The 27,299-nt window shown below is 37.3% G+C and overlaps 1 protein-coding gene and 1 long non-coding RNA gene across 2 annotated transcripts in view; both read left to right on the forward strand.

Annotated features, from left to right (window-relative positions):
* Window positions 1–2,238: 2,238 nt before the first annotated feature.
* LOC122074801 (external alternative NAD(P)H-ubiquinone oxidoreductase B1, mitochondrial-like) overlaps window positions 2,239–27,299 on the forward strand; it is a 48,825-nt gene continuing 23,764 nt past the window's right edge. Inside the window, 6 exon segments of the mRNA XM_042639772.1 lie at window positions 2,239–2,496; window positions 8,464–8,740; window positions 9,426–9,632; window positions 9,829–10,079; window positions 13,678–13,897; window positions 14,006–14,110. Coding sequence (XP_042495706.1) covers window positions 2,408–2,496; window positions 8,464–8,740; window positions 9,426–9,632; window positions 9,829–10,079; window positions 13,678–13,897; window positions 14,006–14,110 — 1,149 coding nt within the window. The 5' untranslated portion in view covers window positions 2,239–2,407.
* On the forward strand, window positions 15,557–16,606 carry LOC122074802. The gene is made up of 2 exons (XR_006139047.1): window positions 15,557–15,708; window positions 15,809–16,606. It is a non-coding gene; the product is annotated as an uncharacterized LOC122074802 (long non-coding RNA).

Here is a 27,299-nt window from a genome sequence, read left to right on the forward strand (position 1 = left end):
TGGCCCAGAGATAAGTGAATGAATTGAAACTTAACTAATAAGGAAAATAAGAAGTAAATTGGTTTCCCAAGGAGTATTGATCTTCCTCCTTACTTGTTTGTTCTTCCTCCGGCTTCAGGCATGGGTTTCGCTACATAGGAGATTCTAATTCTAAAGCCTTGATCATTGGAATCAACCTTGGTGAAAGGGCCCCTCGCCTTAACCCGACTTCAGAAATCTAATATTTTAATAGTATTTGCTAAAAACCTTCATACAAGCAGTCCAAGGTGCTCCCAACTCTTGGATCTACACTATACGTCAGGATAGTGCTACAGAGGATCCGGTTCTGCTGGATCCTACACAGGCCAAGGTGCAGTCCAAGGTGCTCCCAGCCCTTGGAGAATGAGATTGATGCTGAGAAGGGGACAGATTAATTACTAATTGGGTTTAAACTATTAACATCCCAAAACTCATTGTAGGCGTGTTGAGCAGCTTCATAGACTTTATTGGGAGATTCCTCTTGAAAACTAAGTCATTTCTGGCTGTCCAAAGGAACCAACACATGAAGGAGCAAAGGCTATCTCTTGAGATCTCTTTTTATCTGTTAAAGGAATCATATGACCAGCAATTTTCTGTAGCAGAATTGCATCGAGAGGATCAATTGGAACTTGGTGAGTAGAGAGGCCATGGCCTGTAGCGAGACGGTGAGCTCAAACCTTCCAAATTGGGAATTTGATCTAAGGCCAAGTCTTGCAATATCAGATTTAATCTGCACAATTGGAGTATAAAAGCCTATTCTTTGACATGAGGATTCTTATGATTGATGAGAGTGTGATTAGCAGATTTAACGGAAAAAGATCCCATTTTTTGCTCCGCCCCAAATAAGTTTTCTTTCTTCAAGGTTTCTTTCCTGTCTATAGGATGAAACAAATCCTCAAGGAGGTGGGTGAGTTTTCTGGCATTTGTTAGCTTGGTTGATGAGATCTTCCACACTAGAGACAGTGCATCCAATAGGTCTTTGGGATAAGAACCTCATATGGGAGGAAAATTGGATACCAACTAGAGATAGTTCATTCAATAGGTCTTGGGGATACGATCCTCACATTGGTATGTCAGTAACTTTAAATCATTCTATATTTACTTGTTAAATTTCATTTTATATTGCATCTAAAATCAAACCCTTGGTTTTGAAAAGTAAAATGAAAATTACATCTTAAAAATATCATGACATAATATGGTAAAAAATTGAAGTAGTTTACTCAATCTTGTTTGGTAATGATAACAAAAAATTTTCTTTTACTTTCTTTCCCTTTAATTTCTTTTAAGCCCATTTATTTGATGGACAAAAAAAGTTCAAAAAAAAAAAGTTATGGACTTCACATGTAACAGGGCCAATGGATAACATAGACAAGAAAAAGAAAGAATAAAATATAATGAGGCGAAATAATAACATAATATACATCAATGTTTTTGTGGGGTGAAAATTACCCCTACACTTAGATACATATAGGGGTCGTTAAATGATCAACTCACACCCCATGAAAGAGAAAATAATATTTACGTGAATGATACCCACAAAAACCACTCTCTTATGTAAAACACTTTTGTAAGGATCAATACCTGACAATTAAATTTTTTTTTTTTTCAACACGATTAATTGGTCATGCATGAGTTTCAAGGTGGGGGGTGGGGGAGGCTGTTCCCATTTCCCACACGATACATGGCCCTTCCAAATGGGCCCATATGATTAATGGAGAAAAGATTCTTGACTAAAAAAAATATATATCTTGAACGTCAGACACGTTTCATATTAAAAAGAAAAAAAAAAAGGCACGTAGAATTTTTTTGGTAGAATAGACACGTAGTTCACCCTTTAAAAAATGAGATAACTCGACGCAGCTTTGTCTTTTCTGACCAAAGATTCCATTTTTAATGGATAATAATAAGGCTTCCTTAGTCCTCAACTCCTTACCATCTTAACTCAAAAGTGGTTAAACTTTTGGTTTAGCTAATACCGCTTCTCTTAGGTTACACGTAGTTCTATACTTAAATGGGATACACCTTTGTCCTTTTCGGATCAAAGATTCTATTTTAACGTAGGTGAAGTCTTCCTACTCATCTCATCATTGGATATCCTATCTCCTAGGACCTAGACTATAAAAGGCTTAGCACGTCCGAATATAATATTCCTGCCACCTTCTCCGAAAATTTGGGAATAAATTAAATAAAAAAACCCCGTAAGTAAATATAATAACGTAGAACTGTAGAAGCCAGATGGGTCAAGGTAAAGTAAGCGCACAGTTGTCTTGGTTCTTACAATTTCAGAGGAAGCAGAGAGTCCGAGGGAGAAGTTTGCTTTTTCTGGATTAGCAGCAACTGGAGAGAAGAAATATCTGATTTAAGCTTCTCGATCGGAGATTTTGCCGAAATGAGGGGATTTTCCTTCATCGGCCGAGCTTCCAGAGCTTTTCATGCCTACCCTTCTTTGTCGAAGCTGCTGGTTCTTGTCAGTGTCAGGTTCTGCTCTCATTTTCCCTCTGAATTTTCTTGAAATTGTTCTTCTCCTCACTTTAGTTTGGATCTTACGAATTATTTTTCATCTGTTAATTAGTAGTGAGTGTTGGAGCTCACTCTTGCTTGCTACTGGTTGATTCTTCTTCTGTGAGTCTAAATTTTGCTTTTGCTAGTCTTAAGTATCTCTGCGCCGTGAGGCATTGTTGTTCTTTTATTGTCGTAAACTCACAGTATCTGATGGATAACATCATGAACTGGGATGGGAATAGTGTGGGAATTCTACTAGTTTTCCCGTTTAAACATAATCTATGTTTGGATCTTTTTTTTTTTTTTGTGGGGAGGCGTGGGGTGGGGTGTTGTTTAATTACAGATCAACAATAGATTTTATTCGAGTTTAGTTTTAGAGTCTTAGCAAGCAATTTACGTTGTGGATTAAGTTGCATATGTTGGTTTGACAATAATAATATGCAAGATGCTACGATTGCCTGCATGGAGACCCGTTTTCCTATCAGATAAATTTGTTTTTGCTGATGATTACGCTGATTGTGATAACTGGAAATGTCACACCCCGTTCACACAGAACTGGGCCAGTGACCGGGTTAACACCGATTAACCAAAACCTGCTAGGATCATCTGATACAGTATCCAACCACAGCATACACAACTAAGAAAGTGTTCATCAGTTCAGCGGAAGGCTTAAATTTACCTGTAAATATTCCCATTATACTTGATACCCAAATTGTAATACATAGTTAAGTACATGTGAGCTCGCAGGCATGATATTTACACAAAAGAATACAATTTACATATCAAGTACATAAAAGGGATCATCAAAAACTCAAAGGGTGCAGCTCAGCTTGGTGTCAAAAGCAGAGCTCAGCTCGGCATCAAAGGTAAATCTCAGCTCGGCATCAGAGCTGCGGTCCCATAGCACAGTCCTTGCACGAGTAATCCGTGCCGTGCTCTAATTCCTCGGGGACCCACCAATCCTCCTCAGGGAATTCAATTGTGGGGCCCGACCCGTGCTCTTCAAGTTGATGACCTGCAAAATCATCTAAAAGAGGTGCACACGTGCGATGAGCTCACTAGCTCAGTAAGTGAAAAGAAGGACCACACAGCAGTCCACACAACAAATCACAACTATATGCACTATATGCTATGTAATTAATTTTTAATCACATCCACCTAATCAACATTACTAAGTCTTTGGTTTAGTGCTACTACAACCATAGTGCACGTATACTCCGGATACGAGCCGCGAACTCTATCCCGCGATACGCCCATAGGGCTGTCGGAGAAGGCCCACCGTGAGTACTCGGAAAAGTAAAACATGCCGACCACCGGCTCTCAACATAAAGTAAATGACAGAAATTAAAGGTGCTGACTCCAGCAATTTAAAAGCAGTACGATTGACCCTCTTGAATATACCACCGGGGTTGCCGACTGTCCTAATGACCAGCCGAGCGTATGTCTAACCGCCACAATGACCTGACAACAGCGACCACTGCTTCCCCCCAAATGGTAACCCAACACCTCAACCCCTGTTGGGAAGGGTCGTAGCACAGGAAGGTGATAATCCTACACCGCATGCTCCTATATGACAAAGTACGATTTCATAGTGCCTCCGCGTCCCATTCCACGGGCCACCAATGCTCTCGTTTCCAAGCCAACTACGGCATCCAGTCTATTAATGCATTATGCACAATGATGTTAACATTCATCTCATAAGTACATCATCATTTAACATTGAGAAAATAATCACAATACACATGGCATAAGATAATGTGAGGATGGCTAAGCTACATATAATTTGCATGATGACATGGGTAATCTAGATACAATGGAATGATGCACAACAAGCCTTAAAATAAGGCCAAACGTCCTCTCCCCACTTACCTGTAATGTACAAGGACTCACGCTCGGTACGGGTGAGATTTGGTGCGAGAAGCGTAAGATTTGGTGAACCTATCATGAGTGAGCGGGGTTAGCATTTCGCCACTTTGGGATCAAAATTAACAAGATCCAATGACAAAATCATGTTTAGAATCCTAAAGGAAAGTTGCACGTCCGTTTTGGGTCCGTTCGGAAGAAAAAATCACGTTGGGAGCCTCTCGGGTGGGTTGGACAGCCCACCTGTCATGACCCACCAGTCAGACCCACCGGTCATGACCGGCGGGCCGGTCAGGTTGGCCCGCCGGTTGGGCCCATCGGTTGGCCCCGAGGGTCTGCCCTCTCAGGTGGGTGCCCTCAGGCGGGCCATTTGGCCCACCGGTTTGGCCCACCAGTCTTGGAGGAAAATGCCATTTTTTCCCAAACTTCCCCCAACCTTTGGGGAATCAAATGGGGTTTTCCCAAACCCATTCTTCACACATTCAAGGTCTCATAAGATGGTTCTAACCTAGATCTAGGTTAGATTTAAGGAATGGAAAGCCATCTTACCTTCTTTGCTCAAGAACTCCTTCAAAACCCCAAAATCACTTCACATCACCAATTCTTCTTCAACCTTGTAAACACTTCTTCAAATCCTTCAAAATCAACACATAAACCATCTATTAAGCCTTAGATTCATTATCTCAAGGGGGATTTACAAGACCTCAAGAAACTCTACCAAAATCAAAGGTTTTACTTGGGTATGGTGAAAGTTTAAGGAACCCAGCCTTTGCTCACCTCTAAACGTAGATCTCGTATTGGAGATCACTTTTCCGGCGTCGGAATAGGAAGATCAAGCCTCGACGTCGCTTAAATCCTTCCCCTACTTCTTCTTCCTCCTCCCCTTTCTTCTTCTCCGTTCTCTTTTCTCCTTCCTTTTCTCTCTCCTCTTTACTCTTTTCACCAACCACCTGAATGACATAAATGAGAAAATGGAAACTCATAAATGCCATTTATACTTTCTAAAATAACTAAATAATCACATGGGTGGGTCACTCAGGTGGGTGGATGCGCCCACCTGTGACCGCCCACCTAAGGGCCAAAACTTGGCCAACAAGTGGGATTTTGACAGAATTCGGCCCTCGGCACGAATCTCACTCTTGGCATAAGATGTAATATACGTATGCACCTTAAGATACGGCTGCATACCTGCTTTATCCGTACATGGCCTTATGATATGTGCATGTACACGGCTTGGGTACACCCGTCTCCTCTGGCACTGGCTCGGACTTGTCTGGCCAGCCGGTATTTAAGGTCACCCTTGCCATCATGGTCCATAAGGAACCCACCTTAACTCTCTCCGATCCGGGTCCTGTATGGTTAAACCGGGTCAACCGTGTAATCAGACCGGGTTTAAGAAGTAGAGTATTACAGGAAAACCATGGATACAATGCCGCAACAGGTTACCACTGTCAATTTTTTGGGGGATGCAATGCTTGATTCAGATTTTCTGTCCTCTCATTCTCAAGGAGAATCACGGTAATACAGTGTTAGAACAAATGCCAACAAATATGAAGGAAAAATAGAGACAAATTCGCACACAACATAGATTTAAACAGATTCACACACCGATGTGGTGTGCTACGTCCTCGAAAGAAGAAGGTGTTTCACTATTGTAGAAGAGAGGTTAAAATGGAGATCGCTCAAATACACCCAAACTACGGTAAGAAAACTCGCCCAGAAACCCTAGCTCAAAAAACCCCTAAATTACAATGCTTGCTCAACAAGACGATAGTATATTATATACTCCTCCAAGTCGTGGATTGATCCATCAGGTCGAACTTACCGCATGGGCTATGCCCCCGCACTCCCATACGAGATCAGTACTGGGCTCTGGGCTTGGGCCTATCAGCACAACCCCTTTGCTTCCATCACAGATCTCAGAAATAATCCCATTCAGGTCGCCACTAAAATGTGTCGAAGAGGGTCATTCTTCAAAACGGGTCAAGAACTCGAGGCAAGCATAACATAAAGTGTGGTAATGGAAACATTGGGGCTTGTTTTTGGTCATTTTCCGGACATCCTCCTCAGTTGATGACCTGGAAGTGGAGAGCTAACAATGGCAATGGAGAGGGCTAGAGACTGGCTTCGGGAGTCAGTAAATGGAGCAACAGATGGGTTCTCAGGAGAGGTGATAGAGAAGAAGAAGAACTTGAGATTGGATCCCTTTACCTGGACATCATCTTGTTATCTATAGAGGATCAGGAATGTTCTTTCCAAGTTGGAGCTGGCCTGTAACTGAATATCTTGCTTTACTTGTGAGTGTGTGTGTGCGCATGGAGAGTCCTTTGTTTGTGTCTACCTAAGGAATAATATCCTAACCAACTGATAATGACCTGTCTTGGTGAATTCCAATGGTTACCCATACCAGGTGTCATTCTCCCATAGGTGGGAGAATTCTGGGTATATCATGGCTGAAGAAGGAACTAATGGGTAAAAACACTTCTCTCTGCTACAAACAACAAACATAACAGAGAGTTATGCCCTCACTAACAATTTGAATAGAGTGCAGGGTTGGGTAAAGGGTGTTGTGGACAGGAATTTTATAAAATAAGTGGTAATGTCCTCTCTTGGCTTGATGGAATGTGCTCATAAATACTTATCAGGCACACTAAGGTAATTTTGGCTTTTTATTTCTGGGAGGTGATAAGTATGCTTATGATATCTTTTCAGGGTGGGAGGAATGAATAGGTTGCAAGATCAACTCCTCATCATGCAGGGGTCCTCCTAAAATCATGTATTGGCTTTCTATCTGTTCAGAGAACCAATACTCTGGATCCTTAAAAAAGAGGGAATGCTAATAACCATTTGGATTTTATTTTCTTTATCCTGTTTAGATTGTAGTGGATTCTCATACTTGCATTTAAAATGGTTACATGATGTTTCCCCCTGAATGTCTGTTATATTGAGGTTGTCAGGGTTCCAGGGGAGAAAAAGGGGGAGGGGGAAGGACGGGGTTTCGAGTTGCTTGTTTGTTACTCTTTTTTTTCTTCTCCTTTTTCTTTTCTCGTGCTCCTTTCTTCTCTGGCTAGGTCTTGTTCCAGCATCAACATTTGTTGTTACTTCTCTTTCTTTTGCCTTTTCTGAAAGGTTGGTCTGACATTCTAATAAGACAACAATGTTTTGCTACTTTGCTTTTTTCTGCACTTCCACTTCCACTTCCACTTCCCCCCAATTTATGTCTGGTGTCGGTGCTTTTTCCTTGTATCTATCCAGAGGACTGGGCGATAACATAGAATTGGACTTCCTTTCTCTTTCTCTTGATCAAAAGCGGCATCCAACTTTAGTACACTGTTAACACATTTCTCCAATTATTCTAAATGATCATGCTTAAACTTGGCACTACTGAAAATTTGAAATACCTCACATTTTGAAATGATGATGCTACTTCCTGAAATTCTGCAAAAATTCTTGAGTTGAATTAACCTTAAGATTCAGTTTTATGCTTTCGCATGAATTAGAGTCTTGCAATTGTATGTTTTCACATGGGTTAGAGTCTTGTAACATCTTACATCCATCAAAACCTTAATTAATTTCCTGTGGGAACAATAGACTTGTTTTTATATTCCATCATCCCTTTCAGATTTGTCCGATGCCTAATTTACCAATATGATGTTGGATATCTGGGTGTAACCTTAAATTGATTCTGGATTTTAGAATAAATAAGGATTTAGAGATTTAACATAAAAATGATGAGAATAGCAGAAATTTCATAGATTGAATAGGCTTTACATATATATATATATATATAAAACAAAGCAAAATGATATTAGTGAAATATAAGAAATAGAGAAAGAAGAAATATTCCTCTAAAATAAATTAACTGTCACACCCTTCCCTACTTTTTTTCATGCTCTTTGGTTCCATGTGGTCTCACAGCCTAGGGAAACCCCTTAACAAGCCGACATGAACTATGACTCATTTTTGCAAGGTTGTGCAATGGTAGCTTCTTATGCGATTCCTTCTCCAAGAGAATTTATATGTTGTTTGATGTTGTAGCATAGCAAAACTACTCATGGATCATAATGTTGCTTATTGCAGTAGTGGAGGTCTTGTGGCTTACTCTGACACACAATCGGAAGTTGATTCATATAGTGGCCAACCTTTTAAAATAGAGTCCAAGAAGAAGAAAGTTGCGGTGCTTGGAACTGGTTGGGCTGGCACAAGTTTTCTTAAAGATCTGGATGTAACCAAGTTCGATGTTGAGGTGGTGTCTCCCCGTAATTATTTCACATTTACACCTTTGTTACCAAGTGTCACGTGTGGTACCGTGGAAAAAAGAAGCATCATTGAGCCTATTCGGAATATAATGAAGAAGGTAACTACAGTTGCATTGCGTATTAAATAATATAAAAAAAAGATGCAGGCACACTTATTTGGATTCATTAATCAATTTTTTGTAAAGCTTAGATAGATCATTCAATTTATCTGTCTCATTGTGAAAATAACTTTCTACCGAAGTTCATAATCCATTCTATCTTTTACTGGCATTTACGGCTACCATGCTACTATAGTTTTTTTGTTGTCTTAAAATATTCAGTATAGGCTGTTAATATTATTTAAAATAGGTTTTCTTGGTCTCCTACTTTGCAAGTTTTTGAAGTCATGAATCCTAGTGCTTTGTTACCAACTCCACATGCTTATATGGTAAAACCAAATAACAACTGTATTTTGATAACTAAAGAGATATGAAAGTAGTTTGTTGTTCTGTAAAAGTCATCTGTTTACGTGGAACCTAACTTAAAACATTGTCTGTGTTGCTCCATTACTATTTTTCTTTGCAGTAGGGATTCCTAGGAATTCCTCATTAATCGATTTTTTACATGGATAATCTCGATTTTATATTTTGATCTTCCAATTATTCTGTATGTGATCTATTTCTTGTATTTTCACGTTGCTGCTTTAGTATTGAACTTTTTCAAATCATTCTTTGCATATTTCCTATTAATGATTTACTCTACTGAAGGTAATATCATTTTTTTGATTCTCTTTTTCTGTGTCAGAGAGGTGGAGAAATTAAATTTTGGGAAGCAGAGTGTGTCAAGATTGATTCAGCAAATAAGAAAGTCCTTTGTCGGTCTAGCCATGGCAAAGATTTGGTTGGGAATTCAGAATTTCTTGTGGATTATGACTATTTGGTAGTAGCATTAGGAGCTGAAGTAAATACTTTCAACACTCCTGGGGTCAAGGAGCATTGCCATTTTCTGAAGGTAAATCTCACCTCTTTTTAAGGTGAGATCTTCTAGTAGCTTTGATAATTGCCAGCTACTGGATTCTTGTCACTGTCCCAAATGGTTCTTCTTTGACCTCTACCTCTGAGACATCGATAATTTGATCAAATTTCTATATGCATTCTTTCAAGAGGTGTGGAATTTCTTCTTCAAGAAAATACACGTCATTGTGTAGGAAATAGATGATGCTAGAAGGATCCGTCAAAATGTGATTGATTGTTTTGAAAAGGCCGTCCTTCTAAATTTAAGTGAAGAAGAAAGGAGGACAAACCTTCATTTTGTAATTTTTGGTGGGGGTCCCACTGGTGTGGAATTTGCTGCAGAGCCGCATGATTATATCCAAGTATACTTAGTCAAGTTATATCCCATGGTTCAAGATCTAGTGAAAATAACGGTAATCCAGTTAGGAGATCATATATTGAACACGTAAGCAAGAAATAATTTGCATATTGTTTCTCTTCCACTTTCTACAATATTTTTACAGAATAGTATGCTTCATTGTGAACTGGATTTTTTTCATTCTTTTTTATTATTAATTGAGGGTGGGGGGGGGTGGATTTCTTGATTGAGGTGTCATAGTTTGTTGAAGGGCAATGTCTTGTGCAGTTGAATGGCTTACTTTTCTATGTCGCCCCTGAGCCTTTCTTGAAATGGATATGTATTTCCCATATCACTTGTGCTTCCACTTTAATATCTTCACCAGAATTTTTCAAACCATGTATCATGAGGGGTGGATGGCTGTTCAAACATTTTCTCATAAAGAGTTTGTGAGATTTTTGTTTGGTAAGTGGTGTCCTCTACAGATACTAGAAAACCTGTGCAATTCGGAGGGAATATAGGAGAAAAGAAAACCTCCGTTCATTATAAAAGAGTGCTACAGAAGGGGGACGGATTATGTGGAAAGTTATATGTTAGAGATGGCCCACAGGGGTTAAACGTACTCTTAAATCATTATGCTCTAACTTGATTCAAATTCTTAAATTTTTTTTTTTGGGTAGAAAAATTCTTTTAATTTATTATTGTTAAGAGTGTATGAGAGCATGTGTCGGTTGGAGGTCTATGGGTGTTCATAGACCTCCATACCGTGATATTATATTTGATTCAAGCATATGAGCATATCTTTGTTAGTTTCCTATTGGGTTTAGGGTAGTTGTTAGCTAAGTTAGAGTTAGTTTCCTTTTTGGTTATGCCTGCTAGTTTTTCTATTTGTGTTATGACTTTGTAATAGCTAGTCTATATATTGAATGAAGGGGGCAGCCCCAACCACACAGTTGTGACTTCCAAGTTGTAGCTATCTCTTGTTCTCTTCTCTTTCTCTTCCTCTTTATTATTTACAATTACAATTTAAAGAATGGGGATAAAATGGACGAATAATTTAAGGGCAAGAGAATGTACCAGCACACATCAGCGCTGGGGCCAGTGGGAGGGTGCAGAGGAGCATCTTCAGCACCCCTGCAGGGCAGACAACACAGTCTTTCCACGGCTGCTGTGTCTAGGATTTTCCTACTCCAGCAGGGTAGCTTTGTATCTCCCATTATTTAATTATTGCAGAGAGTGGTTATGAATAGAATAATATTATTTAGTTGTTTGTTAGGGAGAAAGAGAGATAGAGATAAATGAAAAGTGATTAATGAAGAACAATCATCTCAAAAGATAGTCAAAGAGGACCTGGGTGAGCAGATCACTAAACTCGAAGAAAAAAAAATTAGTTGTTTGCAATGGAATGATAAAACCAAAATAAAAACCTTTTTAAAATGAAAAAGGGCAAAAAAAAAAAAAAAAAATCCATGTCCAATTCATTAACTTAAGAATGCCAAGGATAACTAAAAATAAGATAGAGAAAATACTCAGTAATGAAAAATAAAAAATACAAACAAAATGAAATGAAGTAAACAAAATAAAAAGTTGCATATGTTCATTTATTTTCTCTTAGAAGGAATGCAACTTGCTACTAGTGTTAGGGTTCACTGTTCTTCTCAAACCCGAATAGTCAGTGGGATGGTATGATAAACTAACAAAACAATGAAAAATTAAGACTAGGCTTAAAAGCACCCTCTCCCCCACCTCAAAAAGGAAAAAAAGAAAAACATCTAAGACTGCTGTTCCCACAGAATTTAAAAGCAATGAGACGTACAGAATAAGATGCGAACAATCAATTGGGTGTTTGGTTGTGATTCCATTGCAAGACAATAATCACCAACTCATTTATAGGTTTCGTAGTTTGCTGACCATCTCTTTGATGGGCCGCACAGCACCGATGCCATACATCAACAGAAGTTTGTTTGAACTCTTGCATGCATGGGAAGCAAAGTATTGCTCAAATTTGATTTTTTCCCCAATGAAATTATACCTTCAAAAATAATTTTTTTTTATTATGAACATGTGCAATCCACTCACAACTCAGTCATATAAAGTTAGAAAAATAAACGAAAGTAACAATAACAATACATTATAGAAAATGACTTATTGAAAGTGGTTGAAAAACCAATGGGTGGCCTAACATTTCCTTGTATATTTAGGCGGGGGAAGAAAATATTATTTAAAAGGATGAATTAGGTAACAGTGAAGTTACATATTCCTTAACTAACTCTCTTATTTTTCAGTCTTGCCCTCCATTTTGATTACTAGTGTAAGATCTTTTCAATTGGGCAAAATGAATGTGGTAACAATGCAAAGGGAAAAATTAGTATACTTAACAGAAACACAATATTTGCTTTGAGACATGGACAAAGAATTTGGGACAACCAAAAATGGGGAGGAGGACCATCTTTCCTTACAGATGAGTATCAATATTTCACTTCAGGAAAATTATGATGGTTTTGTAGACTCTCTCAATCATGAGTATCACTATGAATTAATGGACGTTCCCCTTCAGCCCCTTTCAGTTATTTTTATGTATTCTCGGTGAAATAGTTGAACTGTTTGAAGGTCATTTTTTATAACAGTTTTAAGTGAAATGGAGGGGGATCTAAGAAACACAATCATCTTTGTTTGTTTGACTAACTGCTTTCTGGGTGAATTTTTCGACTCCATAAAAAATAGATCTTTATTTGCTTGTCTATATTTTTACTTTAGGGTCCTTCCTCCTTTGGCTTATTATGTTTGCTTTAGAATTGCTCCTATTAGCTTTTTAAGAGTCAGAAACAAACATTCTGGTGTTGATTTCATTGATTGGTTCAGGAGTAGATGTGAATGGTTTGCTGTTCAAGTTTGCAAAAACTTTATGCTCTTAGTACCATGTGCTTGATAAAAATTTGGCTGCATTAAAGTCAATTATTTTTTTGTGCATATATCTAGTATGTGGGAGTTAAGAATCAATGCAATCTTGCAATTTTACTTATGAGACCCACCTCTCATGCTTTTATTGATGACCTGGGTTTAACTGTAATCTCTGTTCCATGTTACTCTTGTACGTTAACTAAAGCAGGATCATGGACTCTGAATCTTGATTTGGAAGACTTATTGTGTGTGGTGTCCTATTTAGCGAAACATGAGAGTACTCATTTACTTGCCATTGGATAAAAAAAATATTATATGGTGCCATAGTGGTCATGTTACATTAGTTGTACAGTTTTCTTATTATTTAGTAATATCACCATGTATGAAATGAACAGTGGGACTTGAAGTGGTTCAAGAATCTTTATAACGTCATACTTGATAACAATGTCTTAGAAACCTGGATTTGTCAGGGTTGCTCAAGAACCAGGGATTTGAGCATTTTTGTCTAATCTGATCTGAATTTGCACCAACCTCCTTCAACCGGCAACTTGGTCACCAGATGGTTTTACCAAAAACAAAACTTGGTCACCAGATGGCCAAATTGGTGACTGGAACTAATCCACTGCTGACTGGGTTTGGGGAGATCTGCCGTTCTAGTGGGATGAACCTATATTCCAGGATGAAAGCATTGCTTATGCTTAGTGAGAATTGTACAAGCTCCATATCGTCATTGTGTGATAACTAGAAAAAGGAAGTTCACAGCTCTGGCACTCAGAAAATCCTAATATATTTTTGGTTTCTGTAGGTATCATCAGAGAATTAGTTCATTTGCTGAACAGAAGTTTCAAAGAGATGGTATTGAAGTGCAAACAGGATGCCGAGTCATAAGTGTTTCTGATAGGTCTGTTACTGTGAAGGTGAAGTCCTAGGGAGAAACTTCCACTATACCATATGGAATGGTTGCCTGGTCGACTGGTATTGGGACCCCCCCTGTTGTTAGGGACTTTATGGAACAAATTGGCCAGGTTCAATGCCTTAAACCCATTCCTATTTTCTCTGTTTTTCTTCATGTTATCTATGTCTTTGTCATTGTTGTTTGCTTTCTCAGTTAATTTAGGTTACTATATATGCAGGCTGACAGACGTGCTTTAGCAACAGATGAATGGCTGAGAGTCGATGGGTGTGATAGTGTTTATGCTTTTGGTGATTGTACTACAAGAAATCAACGTAAAGTTATGGTAAGTGCAACCCTCAGCTTGTAAATTAGCCAAGTTGGCGAGGAGTCATTTTGGCTTCTAGGTATAAAATTTCTACCTAGCATATTTTCCTGGCTTAATCCATATTTAATCATTATACTAAAACCATCTTATCATTGTATTGACAGATTTAGGTGGTAAATGAGGCAAACCTAGTTCGCACATAATTGGAACTCTACATCTACCATAATTTATCAATATCACACAATAAAATCAGTTTATTTATTAGTGAGCATGTGAAACTCGCGACTCTCGTATCCAATTCCTTTTCTGGTTACAGTTTTGATCTATAAGTTCCTTGCTGTATTGTTTAAGCAGCAAAATCTAATAACACCAGTAACTTTTGATCTGCTTAGTAAAGAAGATTCATAATTTAGTATTTTGGTCCATACTGAAATTGAAATGTTCTGGAAAAATGGCCAAATCCCACCAAATTTGGTACATTTATATGAAGAAACAGAAATGTCCATTTCAGTGCCCAATTAGTGGGATTTTCCCTTGAAACTTGAAGGAGTTCCTATTTTATCATTCTTAAACATTTTTAAATCATTATATTGAGGGGAAAACCCAAAGTGGTAGTTTGGCTTCAAATCCTAGGTTGTTAGTGTATGGTGTAGCCTACTGTATCCTTTCTTTTTATAACGTACTTTACACATATTTAGCGTAGACACACGGCATTGAAGGAAAACAATTGAAAATTAGGAATAAAGAACCATAGAATTAGAAAACTTTCCGCATTTATCATAGTGTGAAACTATTTAATGTTACAAATCTACAATACATTGCTAAAATGTATCATCATAGACAATAAGTACAATATATCATAAGTTTACAATCATAAAATTCAATATCACATACTATTGCAGGGAGGGTCAAAATCACTAGGTTGTCACTAGGACCGATGGAACCGTTGCTCGGACTCGATGACAAATGCTGGCCATGTCATCCTATTTGGAAAAGCACTCGAAATCCATCACAACAACTGATGTAGATCGAGTCCTAGACGTGGGCGCAAATTGGACCAATGCTGTCCTCAAAAGTTGCCCATATTCCAACCTATTTCAAGCGTATCGAGCAGCTCTCCATTGATAGATATTCCAGCTTGTGTGGGAGTCTTCTTTTTAGATCAACCAGGCTGTCAAGTGTAGATCTTGTTCCCTATTTTAATCAGACACTAGAAGCCCCAAAGTTCCCATCAATGAGCTGTAATTCTGTCTCTTTGTGAGAATTGGGCAACAAGAATGAAGCTTCTGTCGATCTCTCCAGCAGTAGAATTTATTCTGGTTTATTCATTTTTGTTTGCTTAGTGATTAAGTAGTAGTTTCCTTTTATTTCTTCTGGTTGAGCAAAGTATTTAGTTTGTTTATTTTCTGTCAAGCAAGTAAGTCAGTTTAGGAAGTTAGTTAGTTTCCTATTTCACTACTTTCCTTTTTGTAAAGGTTTCAAGGCATATCAATCAATCCCGGTTCTTTGGGACAGATTTGATTAATAAAAGATGAGAGTTTTCTCCAAGGCTGTGAGGGTCGAATGAGGGGTGGGATGCCCAAACCAATTTGAGGGGTGCGAGGTCCAGGAAGAAGGTGGGAGGCCTGATCCGATTCATTCTTCTTCTTCCCCCTTCTCATCATTCCATTGAATTCTGCTTCTTTTTTAATGTTATTTCGGTTGAGTGGTTGTGAGGTTGTTAAGAATGCAGTTGAGTTTCTTACAAGGACCAACTTCCCCCAGAAGTGCTGCTGCTGTTGCCGACTCAGAATACCAATCGACAACCTTAAAGTAGGGTTTTTCAGGTCAGGACATTGAGCTCTCATAAGTCCCTGATCCCTACTCTACTACAACACCTGTTTTAGGGTTTTGTTTAGCACCGTAAAATGGTCTTTGACCTGAAGAATGAAGCCAATTGACACCTGTGGCTACTGTTTTGAAATTTCCAGAAATTCTCTATTTTGACTTAAAATCAAGAAATGCCACAACTTACTCTACGGCCATCAGCTAAGGCTCTAATTTTGAGGTTCAATTAAGAGGCCTACCGTGGAGACTTTACCAGCATTGGAGGTTGACATATGCACCTTCATAGCCTGATGATATATGCCGTAGGTTGGGCTATCTTGCATATACTGAAGATTCCACTTATAAAGTTACAATGGGTCGGCATATGCACCTTCACAGCCTGATATATGCCTGCTACGCCAAGCAGTTACAATGGGTTGACTCATGCACCTTCACAGCCTGATGATGTATCTTGCATATATTGATGATTCCACTTATGAAGTTACTGTGATGGACTTTGAGAGATTCTTAGTGCAGAGGATGACATTTCCGTCATATGTTGTAGAGTCTGAGCATCAGTTCCACCGGTCCCCAAGGAAAACCTAGTGATTTTGATTCTCCCCGTAACAATATATGGTATTGACGTAGGCCTAGGGATGTAAACTTGTAATCAAACAATGGAAAAATTTTACTTATTGCTTATGACAACACTTTTTGGCAATGGATTGTATTAAATGATTTCACACTTTGAATTTTATGGTTCTTCTTTATTGCTGTATATTTCTTTGATTGAATGTCGTGTGTTTTAGGCCTAAATTATGTGTAGAATTGGTTATAGAAAGTGTTACAAAGTGGAACCTGGTAATCAGCGGTAAACCATCTTGAAGATGAGAGAGAGAAACTTAAGTAAGATAGAAACTAAGTAGGAACCAGACTTGGGATACAACTCTATTTACAACTTGGAAAAGGAAAGAAACTTAACAAAAAGTAAATAAAGATATGAGGTATCACGAATTAACGATAAGGACTCCGCCTATCGTGTACATACCACAGGGATAAAGACATCACTAACCCTGTGGTATGTACAAAACTTTAACACTCCCCCTCAAGCTGGAGCCTACAAATCATCCGTTGCCAGCTTGGAACAATATTTTAGAAAAGTAGGACAAAAAAAAAAAGGCTTTGTAAACATATCACTGGCGTAGATCGAAGCGCGAAGAAGAAAAGAACAAAACATTGTTCACTATACTGTTCATATGAACAGTGTCACAGACCATATTTGCCTTGGGTGGGATTACTTTTTGGAAGATCTTGTGAGCCCATTGGAGATATCAAGCGGAGAATGATTCTATACTGATGCTACCATAGCTTAGTTTCTTTTTTCAGTTTTAGAAAGTATATTTTATTTCATTCTAATAGAATCTTAGGTTGTTTCTAATTTCAGTTTGTTTCTATTTTTGTTTTGTTCTCTAGAATTGGAGTTTCTATTTTGATGTATGGCAACTAGATTTTATAGGAAGTTTCTACTTTGGTTGTAAGCTACTTGGTAGAAAACACTTCCTAATTTTGTAACCCATGCTTCTATTATAAATAAAGGGAAGAGGTCAGTCTAGCCAACTATTTGAGTTTGAGGAAAGAAAACATAGCTTAGTGCCTTGTGTGCTGTGAGAGAGTATGGATAGATGCCATTGGTCAGAGACCAAAATACGGTGATAGGCCATGTGTGAGAGACCCTTTTCTTTCCTCGTCTTCTTCCTATCCTTTCTTTTTTTCATTCGTTAGTTGCTATTCTGTCCCAATGTTGTGTTAGATCATTGCGATCCTGATTTTCTGTAGGACTGTTAGTGTTGTTCTCTTACAGTCTGCACTTCCTTCATTAATCACCCAGATGATCAACAGAGGAGACAAATGGATTAACAATCAACTTCCTCATCACTGCATTCCACAGAAAGTGACAGTTGACTTCAATGTGTTTAGTCCTTTCATAAAACACCAGATTACTTGCAATGTAGATAGCAACTTGATTGTCACGATACATTTTCACAAGTTTGGTAATCGGAAAGCCCAACTTTTGAAGTAGGGACTTAAACCACATCAATCCAACTGTATTATGAGTCATAACCATATACAGCCTTGGTTGGCACTGGACCTAGCCATAGTCGTTTGCTTCTTGCTTCTCCACGTGATGAGATTTCCACCAATAAAAAGTGCAATAACCTGTTGTAGGCCACCTATCACCATCAGAACCAGCTTAGTCAGCATCAGAAAATCCTATCAAATCAATATGCTAATGGGACGATAGATGAGTTCTTTTCCCAAAGCACCTTCATAGATATCTTAAAATACGACACACTGCCTGCCAATGAGTTTTCTTAGGTTATTGCATGAACTGGCTGATAACATCAACAATGAAGGATATATTGGGTCTAGTAACATAAGTTTCCTAACTAATCTCTTGTACTAATGCTTGTCCTCGAATTCCTTGCCATCACTGGTTCCAAACTTCTGGTGTGGATCCATAGGAGTATCAACTGGTTTGGAAGCAAGCATACTAGTCTTAGACAAGAGCTCTAACACATATTTCTTTATAATGGACTAATACATTTCTTACTCCATAGAACTTCAATACCAAGAAATCTGAGGGTACCCAAGTTTTTACTCTGAAAATCATGATGGAGAGAAGATTTTACTTTTGTGATCCCGGATGCATCATCCCTAGATATGATAATATCATCAACATACAACTAAAACAAATTTACCATCCCATCGCCGAACGAAGACAAAGTGATCAAAATAACATTGTGAGAATCCACACCGAGTAACAATTGTACTAAACTAATCGAACTAGGCACTGGGAGATAAATTTTCATATATTGCTATGTGTAGCTTACAGAATGTGAGAATTATTCCCCTAAGCAACATACCCTGGAGGTTACCCTATATACACCTACTCGTGGCAATCACCATATAGAAACTTGTTCTTAATATCCATCTAATAGGGAGACCAGTCTAAATTCACAGCTGAGGATATAAAACATGGACCGAATTGAGATGGGGTACTAGGGAGAAGGTCTCAAAATAATCCATGCCATATAAATTTTTGCAGCCAAATGGCCTTAATCCGTTCAACTGGACCATCTAGATTGTACTTAACTGTGTACACCCAGCGACATCGCATAAGATCCTTACCCGGATGTAGATCCACGAGAGTTCATGTCTATATAGAAACCAAAACATCCATTTTTGTTTCTGTTGGATCGAATGGCATCACCCAAGGGGGTGAATTGGGTGTAAGACCTCTCTCATTGAAACAATCTCACAACTTTGAGTGATCACTTATTCAAAGATCAACATCAAATCCCATGAACAGTATCTTGAGTGATGAAACTCCTGCATGATTAAACTCAAGTACTAAGGAGGTCAAAGTTTTAACTCGTCTCCAAGGTGAAGAATGAATTTCTTTCAGATATCCTTGCGTAATACTTTACCATTGGTACTTACAAGCAAATGTGAACACTTAAATGCATAAAGAAACTAGTAAAACTAGTTGCAACTTGCAACAAAGGTAAGCATTTAAATGTTAGTAATGTAAGAAAGGACTGAAAGAAAAGTAAAGTAACTTACCAGTTACCAGGAGGTAGATAGCCAATTATCCACTGAAAGACAATTGATTTATCGTGGTTCAAATCCTCCTAGATCCTATGTCCACTCCTATAGTCCACCTGACTATGGGTTTTCTCCGTTATTTGATTCTATTCCTATGCAAGAATCAAGCCGTTACACCAACCAATTTTAGTCCTTCGTATTGGGACCCAGAATCCATCACATACCTAGGCACACTGCCAAGGATGTCTTTGACATGTACACCAAGCCCTTTTATAGGCATTCGACTAGCCATTAAACTAGTAGTTATGCTTGTTGGATAACTTAGAGGGGGTGAATAGGTTGTCTTTAGTGGAACTTAAACCTTTTCAATTATCGGTTTCAATTGCGTGATTGTAAATAAATATGGAATATAAACAATAAACATAATCATACAAATACACAAGGATTTATAGTGGTTTACTCAATTGAGTCTAGTCCACTCCTCACAATATCCCTTTGAGAAGTATTCCACTAGTTTTCCTTTTCATTATAGTAGGTGGGGAAAATCACCTTTTTACAAACTCTTGTAAGGATAAGAGTATCCTTACAAAAATATCTTTGACATGATGAGAGTGTCCTACATTCTCGTAAGGATGAGAGGGTCCTACACATTTGTCTAGATCAATCTAGATCATTGTATAGACAACCTAGTCCTAGAGTTGAAGGCACAACAACTTTACAAAATAAATAAGCTCGTGCAGTGTGTGAAATGATATGCAATAAATCACAGAGAGAACCTATAGTCTTCTTGAAGTTTTGCTTTAGAGATGGAAGAATAGTATAGTAGGCTTGAGTCCTTTCTTGAAAGATGTGTAGAATATAGGGTGCGTATCGTGCCGTGTCGGTTGATACGTATCGGTATCGGTATCGGTAGGCATCGGCACGATACAAACCGATACGCTATAGGGAATTTTTGGACCCTCTATGTGTATCGGTGTATTGGTCGTATCGTATCATGCCGATACGGTACGATACGTATAATACTCCACGATACGAACTTTTGAAACATAAAAATTCCTGAGTATCGGTACGTATGGTACTGTATCTCACAGTATCGTACCAATATGGTACGATATGACTACTTAAGTGTGGAATGGGCCTTTTTTGTTTGAAACAAACACTTCAAACTCTTTTACCATTTACCAACAGTTTTCTGCATTTTTCTTCTTTCTTCCCCTTTGATTCACACACTTTTTTGGAGACTCCAATGATAGACTGAAGGAAACATTGTGGAAGTGAATGGTTCAAGCAAGGAGAAAAGCATAGTCCAGGAAGGACCTTGAACTTGAAAGTCTTGAATAGTAAGTTCTTGAATCTTTACTCATTTTTTTCAACTTTAACCTTAGATTTTCAAGTTTTTTTACAAATCTAAGGTTCATCATACTTAGAATCACATTTTATGTATCATTATTACATGAAATCATTGGATTTATAAGGATTCACACACTTTTTTCAAAAGAAAATAAGGGTTTCAATTTTTTTTTCAAATTTCTTAGATTTACTCATGCTCAATGGTTAAAAATGTTTAAATTTTTTATATGTTATATAAAACAAGTGTTCTACAACTTCCATAGAAAATTTCGATTTTTCTCAAAAAAATGTATTTTTAAAATTTTTTATTCTGAAATTAATTAAAAAAATATATATTTTTTTTAGAAAATTTAGTTCATCAACTCTTAAAAATAATGTCATAACTTATAATTACTAAATACATGATTTCAAATGAAACCCACATTTTTTCCCCAAAAAAGTGAGGGTTTCAAATTTTTTTTATTTCTTAGATCTACTCAAATATATTAGTCCACACCAAGGATTAAAGTATCGGTATCGGTTGCCGTATCGGTCGGTCAAAATTAAGATACATATCGGAGGGTATCGTATCGTATCGGAGATACGCTAAAATACGCACATAAATGGATAGGGAACACATTTTTATACACTTTTGCATAAAAAAACAGTTAAAAAAAACTATATATAGCATGTAGAATGCATAAATACTTAAGTAGAGGGTATCGTATTGATAGACAAATATATTGAGTTGAAAATGTTCAAAATGATGAGGTTTGAGTTTCTTACAGTTTTTTCTTTCCTCATTGCCATTGCCACTGTGATGAGTGCCGTGAAGAGTGTTGTGGTGGTTCAAATCCTTGGCTAGGACCTTCTTCTTCAATAGGAGCAACTACGATGATGTTCTGCACTTGTCGAATATAGGCACAATATTTACCCCAGTCAAAATATTTATGTTAGTGGGTCTCTCAGTCATTGTAGAATCTTCTGTACTGCTCAGGAGTGGCCAATGTTGGTCCTGCATAAGTCCTATATCTATAGCTTGAAGAAGCACCTGAAGATACATGGTGTCCGTGTCCGTGTTCGTGTCCGGATGAGGAACCAACATGATCTGAACTTCTGTACTGCTCTGGATTGGCAAATGATTGTCCTGCATAAGTCCCATATCCATAGGCTGAAGATGCATCTGAAGATTCATGGTGTCCATGTCCGGATGAGGAACCAACAAAATTTGAATTAATGCGCATTGACTCCATGCTACTCATCAATGCATCAGTAGCACTCGGATTGTGGGATCGCCTACCCCTCCGACTATAAGACTTTGGTTGTGTGCGAGCACCATGATGACTATCTTGGGTTGCATGTGTAAATGCAGCCTCCTCTGTGAAATGTAGTGGTACATAAGTTTGGCCACCACCACTACCACCGTCACCACCATTGCCACCACCACCACCACCATCATCATCATCATCATTACCATCATCATCATCATCAGCAGCAGCAGCACCATCCTTGTCTTGATCATCATCATCACTATCTGGTTGAGTTACGCTATATGTAGCACCTGATCTCGTCCTCCTAATATCGCCATCATTGGAGCTATCATCATCCTCTTCCATAGTTGATGGTGCTTGGGTTTCATCATCAACAATATTTTTAAAATCTTCATTTATATCTCTAATGAGGTCATCTATAATGGGATCAGGTGTTGTTTCTCGTCGATCTTTAGACAATTTGTCCAACACTAAAACATTTTCAGTCTCCTCAATCCATCCCCTAACTGGATCTTCCTCGTCGAGTATGTGGGTGATGTCAATTGGGTTGACATCAATATCATCCCCTGATTTCTCCAATTCTAAATATTTCATCTTCAATTTCATGTTGTAGTGCACATACACTAGCTTCTCCAGCTTCTCATAACTCAGACGATTCCGAGGTTTGGTGTGTATCAATCCGAACGTACTCCAGTTACGTTCGCAACCACTTGAGGATGCCGTGCATGATAATATTTTCATTGCAATTGGCCTCAAGTTTGGAGCGCTCCATCCATAGTTCATCCACAGTCATCCACCAATCAGCTGTACAAAGATAATTGCAACATTAGGAGTTTGAAATAAATTTGAAATACAAGGATAGCTGATTAAGCCTAAATTACCAGGGCGTTGTGTTCCTCTAGCACGGATAGCTAAATGATCAGCAAACCTTTGAGTGGCCTCTCGGAAGTACTTCACCTATACATGTATTAACATATTAATATGCCACTCAATGTATTAAATATTAATCAATGATTCAATATATAAGTTTAGTAGACTACCAACCTCTTCAACTGCATCTTTGGCCGAATCAATATTTGGAGCTAACTTGTTGATAACATCCTTCAAAGATTCCATCAAATCTTTCCTAAACCTTAAATTGTTCTTGTAGTGCAGATCTGGATTCAAATAATAGGCTGCACATTGACATTGTTACATATCACTTATTGTTAACGATTAAATATATTAAATTACTAATAAAGTAACTTAGAAATTTAATTGAGAAAATACCTGCCCGATGAAGGTCTTGAACCAAATTATTTTCCCATCGACGATTTATAATCTTCAAAAATGCCTTAAAGGACTTTGGGTTCTCCTCTTCTATCTTTTGTTTGACAACTTCCATACAATACACTATATTTTCCATCGCCTGCACCTTATCACCATCAACTACTTTAAGTATCACAAATAGTGGTTGCATAATCTTAGTAAATCGGTATATCCTTTCCCAAAACTTTGTTGAGGTGATTAGGTCTTGAATAGTTTTTCCAATTTCAGTGGTTGCATATCTATTACTGAACCACTCATTAGAGGTGAATGACTTAACTAGCCCTTCCTTCCGTTTTTGAATACTATCAAGTGCAATATAATTTGTTGCAAACCTTGTTGCTGCGGGCCTCACCAAGTCACCTTTTGTGTACTTTCTCATCAATGCCAACACCCAGCTGTGATTGTAGATGAAGTTGGTGATCATCTTGGCATCAGAAACCAATGTCTGCACTTTGTTCATTTCACCAATGTCCTTGAACATCAAATCAATACAATGGGTTGCACAAGGTGTCCAGTATAAGGTGGGATACTTCACCATAAGTAAAGTACCAGCCTTTTTGAAATTGGAGGCATTATCAATCACAACCTGGACAACATAACCTGGCCCAACTTCCTGAACAACTTCATCCATTAATTTAAACAAATACATTGAGTCCTTGATATCTGAGGATGCATTGAAAGACTTATGGAATATTGTTTTCCCATCACTATATATCCGAAAATTGATGATGGACATCCTCGTCGGTCCATTCCACCCATCACACATGATGGTCACTCCATATTCAGGCCACTTGTATTTAATCTCTTCAATGTATTCATCCACCTCTTTCACAATAGTATCTAAGTATGACCCTGCAATTTTATGGGGTGTGGGTGGCTTCACATTTTTCCTACATGTCTGAATCTCCTTGACCATAGCCTTGAAGTACGGATCTTTAGCTTTGTGAGGTAGAATCATAGAACTGTGGAACCACCTAGAGATTGCTTTCCCAATTTTCTTACTCAATGTTTTTGGTTGGAAAGCCTCTTCAATCCTTTGTTGCCCTTCATCATGATGTTTATATGGTGCATCTCTCATATCTCTAATTTCTGGGCTCCTTTTTCCCTTACCTTTACCACTGGAGGCAAATTTGTCAAACATGCCCTTCACAGTGCCTCCAATATCTACACTTGGACGACTTTTAGAGCCAGAACCTTGTTCATAAATCATCAGGCCACCACGCCTAGGTCCTACAGATTGACTTCTCAGATGTTCTGCTATCCATTGTTTTTCTTTGCTTCCTCCCTTGAAATATGCATCGCTTGTGTAAGCTGTTGATCTTCATCCTCTGCCTCCATATCAGATCCTTCATAATCCTCATGATCCCTTAGATTCTCAACCAATCTATCATCTTCTTCAACAACTTTTTTTGCTTTATCTCTACTTTCCCTTAAGTGCTTCCTCATTGCTTTGCTTATTTCATCTGGGCACTTGTTACATTTGGCAACATTAGAAAATCCTCCAGCCAAATGTTGTTTGTGTCTGGTAATTCCACCTCCTAGGTGGATAGTATCACAGTAATTGCATTTTGTATACAACCTATTGCCTTGTACTTTCTCGGCTGTAGCCCATCCAATATCCCTAGTCCATTCTTTAGGCTCCATCTTCCTACAAAGATACATAATGAATCTTAATATGCATATTTATTGATTTAGTATTTAGTACATAATAACATTTTTTTAGAAACTAAAATGAGATGCATCCAAAGAAAAAAAAAGAAAAAGATTTTTTTGTATTTTTCCAAATTTACATAAACTTGAAATGCACACTTTTTTTGGAAAAAATTGTGCATCTAATTTTACATCATGGTCATTGGCCAAGTAAATTATATATATATTTTTTTTAAAACTAAAATGAACTAAATTTTATAAAAAAAATTGTATTTTTTTAGTATTTTTCTTATTTTTTAATTAATTTTTGAAATAAAAAAAAATACAAACTATTTAGAAAAATTAAATTTTTTTTATAGAAGTTGTAGATTAAATGTTTTTAAAGAACATAAAAAAAATCAACAAAGTGTGGACCAATATATTTGAGTAGATCTAAGAAATAAAAAAAAATTTAAAACCCTCACTTTTTTGGGGAAAAAATGTGGGTTTCATTTGAAATCATGTATTTAGTAATTATAAGTTATGACATTATTTTTAAGAGTTTAATGAACTAAATTTTATAAAAAAAAATAAATTCTTTTTTGGGATTTTTATTTGTTTTTAATTAATTTCAGAATAAAAAAAATTAAGAAAATATATTTTTTTGAAAAAAATCAAAATTTTGCATGGAAGTTGTAGAACACTTGTTTTTACATAACATATAAAAAATCTAAACATTTTTAACCATTGAGCATGAGTTGATCTAAGAAATTTGAAAAAAAATGAAACCCTTATTTTCTCTTAAAAAAGTGTGTAAATCCTTATAAATCCAATGATTTCATGTAATAATGATGCACAAAATGTGATTCTAAGTATGATGAACCTTAGATTTGTAAAAAAACTTGAAAATCTATGGTTAAAGTTGAAAAAAGTGAGTAAAGATTCAAGAACTTACTATTCAAGACTTTCAATTTTCAAGTTTAAGGTTCTTCTTGGGCTATGTTTTTCTCCTTCTTTGAACCATTCACTTCCACAATGTTTCTTTCAATCTACCATTTGATTTTCCAAAAAGATGTGTAAATCAAAGGGGAAGAAAGAAGTGAAATATAGAAAACTGTTGGTGAGAGTTTGAAGTATTTGTTTCAAACAACAAAAGGCACATTCACACTTAAGTAGCCGTATCGTACCGTATCGGTACGTATCGGTTCGATACTGTACGATATAGTTGATACTTACCGATACTCATAGAAATTTTTATGTTTTCAAAAGTTCGTATCGTAGAGTATCGTGCATATCAGTATGGCATGATACGGTACTACTGATACACCGATACACAAAAGAGGGCCCAAAATTCCTTGTAGCGTATCGGTATGTATCGTGCTGATGCCTTCGATACCAATACGTATCGGCCGATACGGCACGATACGCACCGATACTTAAAACCATGGTCCACACTATGTTGATTTTTTATATGTTCTTTAAAAACAATTAATCTACAACTTCTATAAAAAAAATTTAATTTTCTAAATAGTTTGTATTTTTTTTAATTTCAAAAATTAATTAAAGATTTAGAATAATACTAAAAAAATACAATTTTGTTAGAAAATTTGGTTCATTTTAGTTTAAAGAAAAAATTATAATTTACTTGGCCAATGACCATGATGTGAAATTAGATGCACAATTTTTACCAAAAAAAGTGTGCATTTCAAGTTTATGTAAATTAGGAAAAATACAATTTTTTTTTCTTTGGATGCATCTCATTTTAGTTTCTAAAAAAATGTTATTATTTACTAAATACTAAATCAATAAATATGCATATTAAGTTTCATTATGTATCTTTGTAGGAAGATGGAGTTTAAAGAACGGTCTAGGGATATTAGATGGGCTACAGCCGAGAAAGTACATAGCAATAGGTTGTGGACAAAATGCAATTACTGTGACACTATCCACCTAGGAGGTGGAATTACCAAACATAAACAACATTTGGTTGGAGGATTTTCTAATGTTGCCAAATGTACCAAGTGCCCAGATAAAATAAGCAAAGCAATGAGGAAGCCCTTAAGGGGAAGTAGAGATAAAGCAAATAAAAGCTATTGAAGAAGATGATAGATTGATTGAGAATCTAAGGGATTATGAGGATTATGAAGGATCCAATATGGAGGCAGAGGATGAAGATCAACAACTTGCACGAGCGATGCATATTTCAAGGGAGGAAGCAAAATAAAAACAATGGATAGCAGAACAGCTGAGAAGAAGTC

This window comes from Macadamia integrifolia, chromosome 3 (assembly GCF_013358625.1).
Source record: "Macadamia integrifolia cultivar HAES 741 chromosome 3, SCU_Mint_v3, whole genome shotgun sequence".
NCBI classification, from domain to species: Eukaryota; Viridiplantae; Streptophyta; class Magnoliopsida; order Proteales; family Proteaceae; genus Macadamia; species Macadamia integrifolia.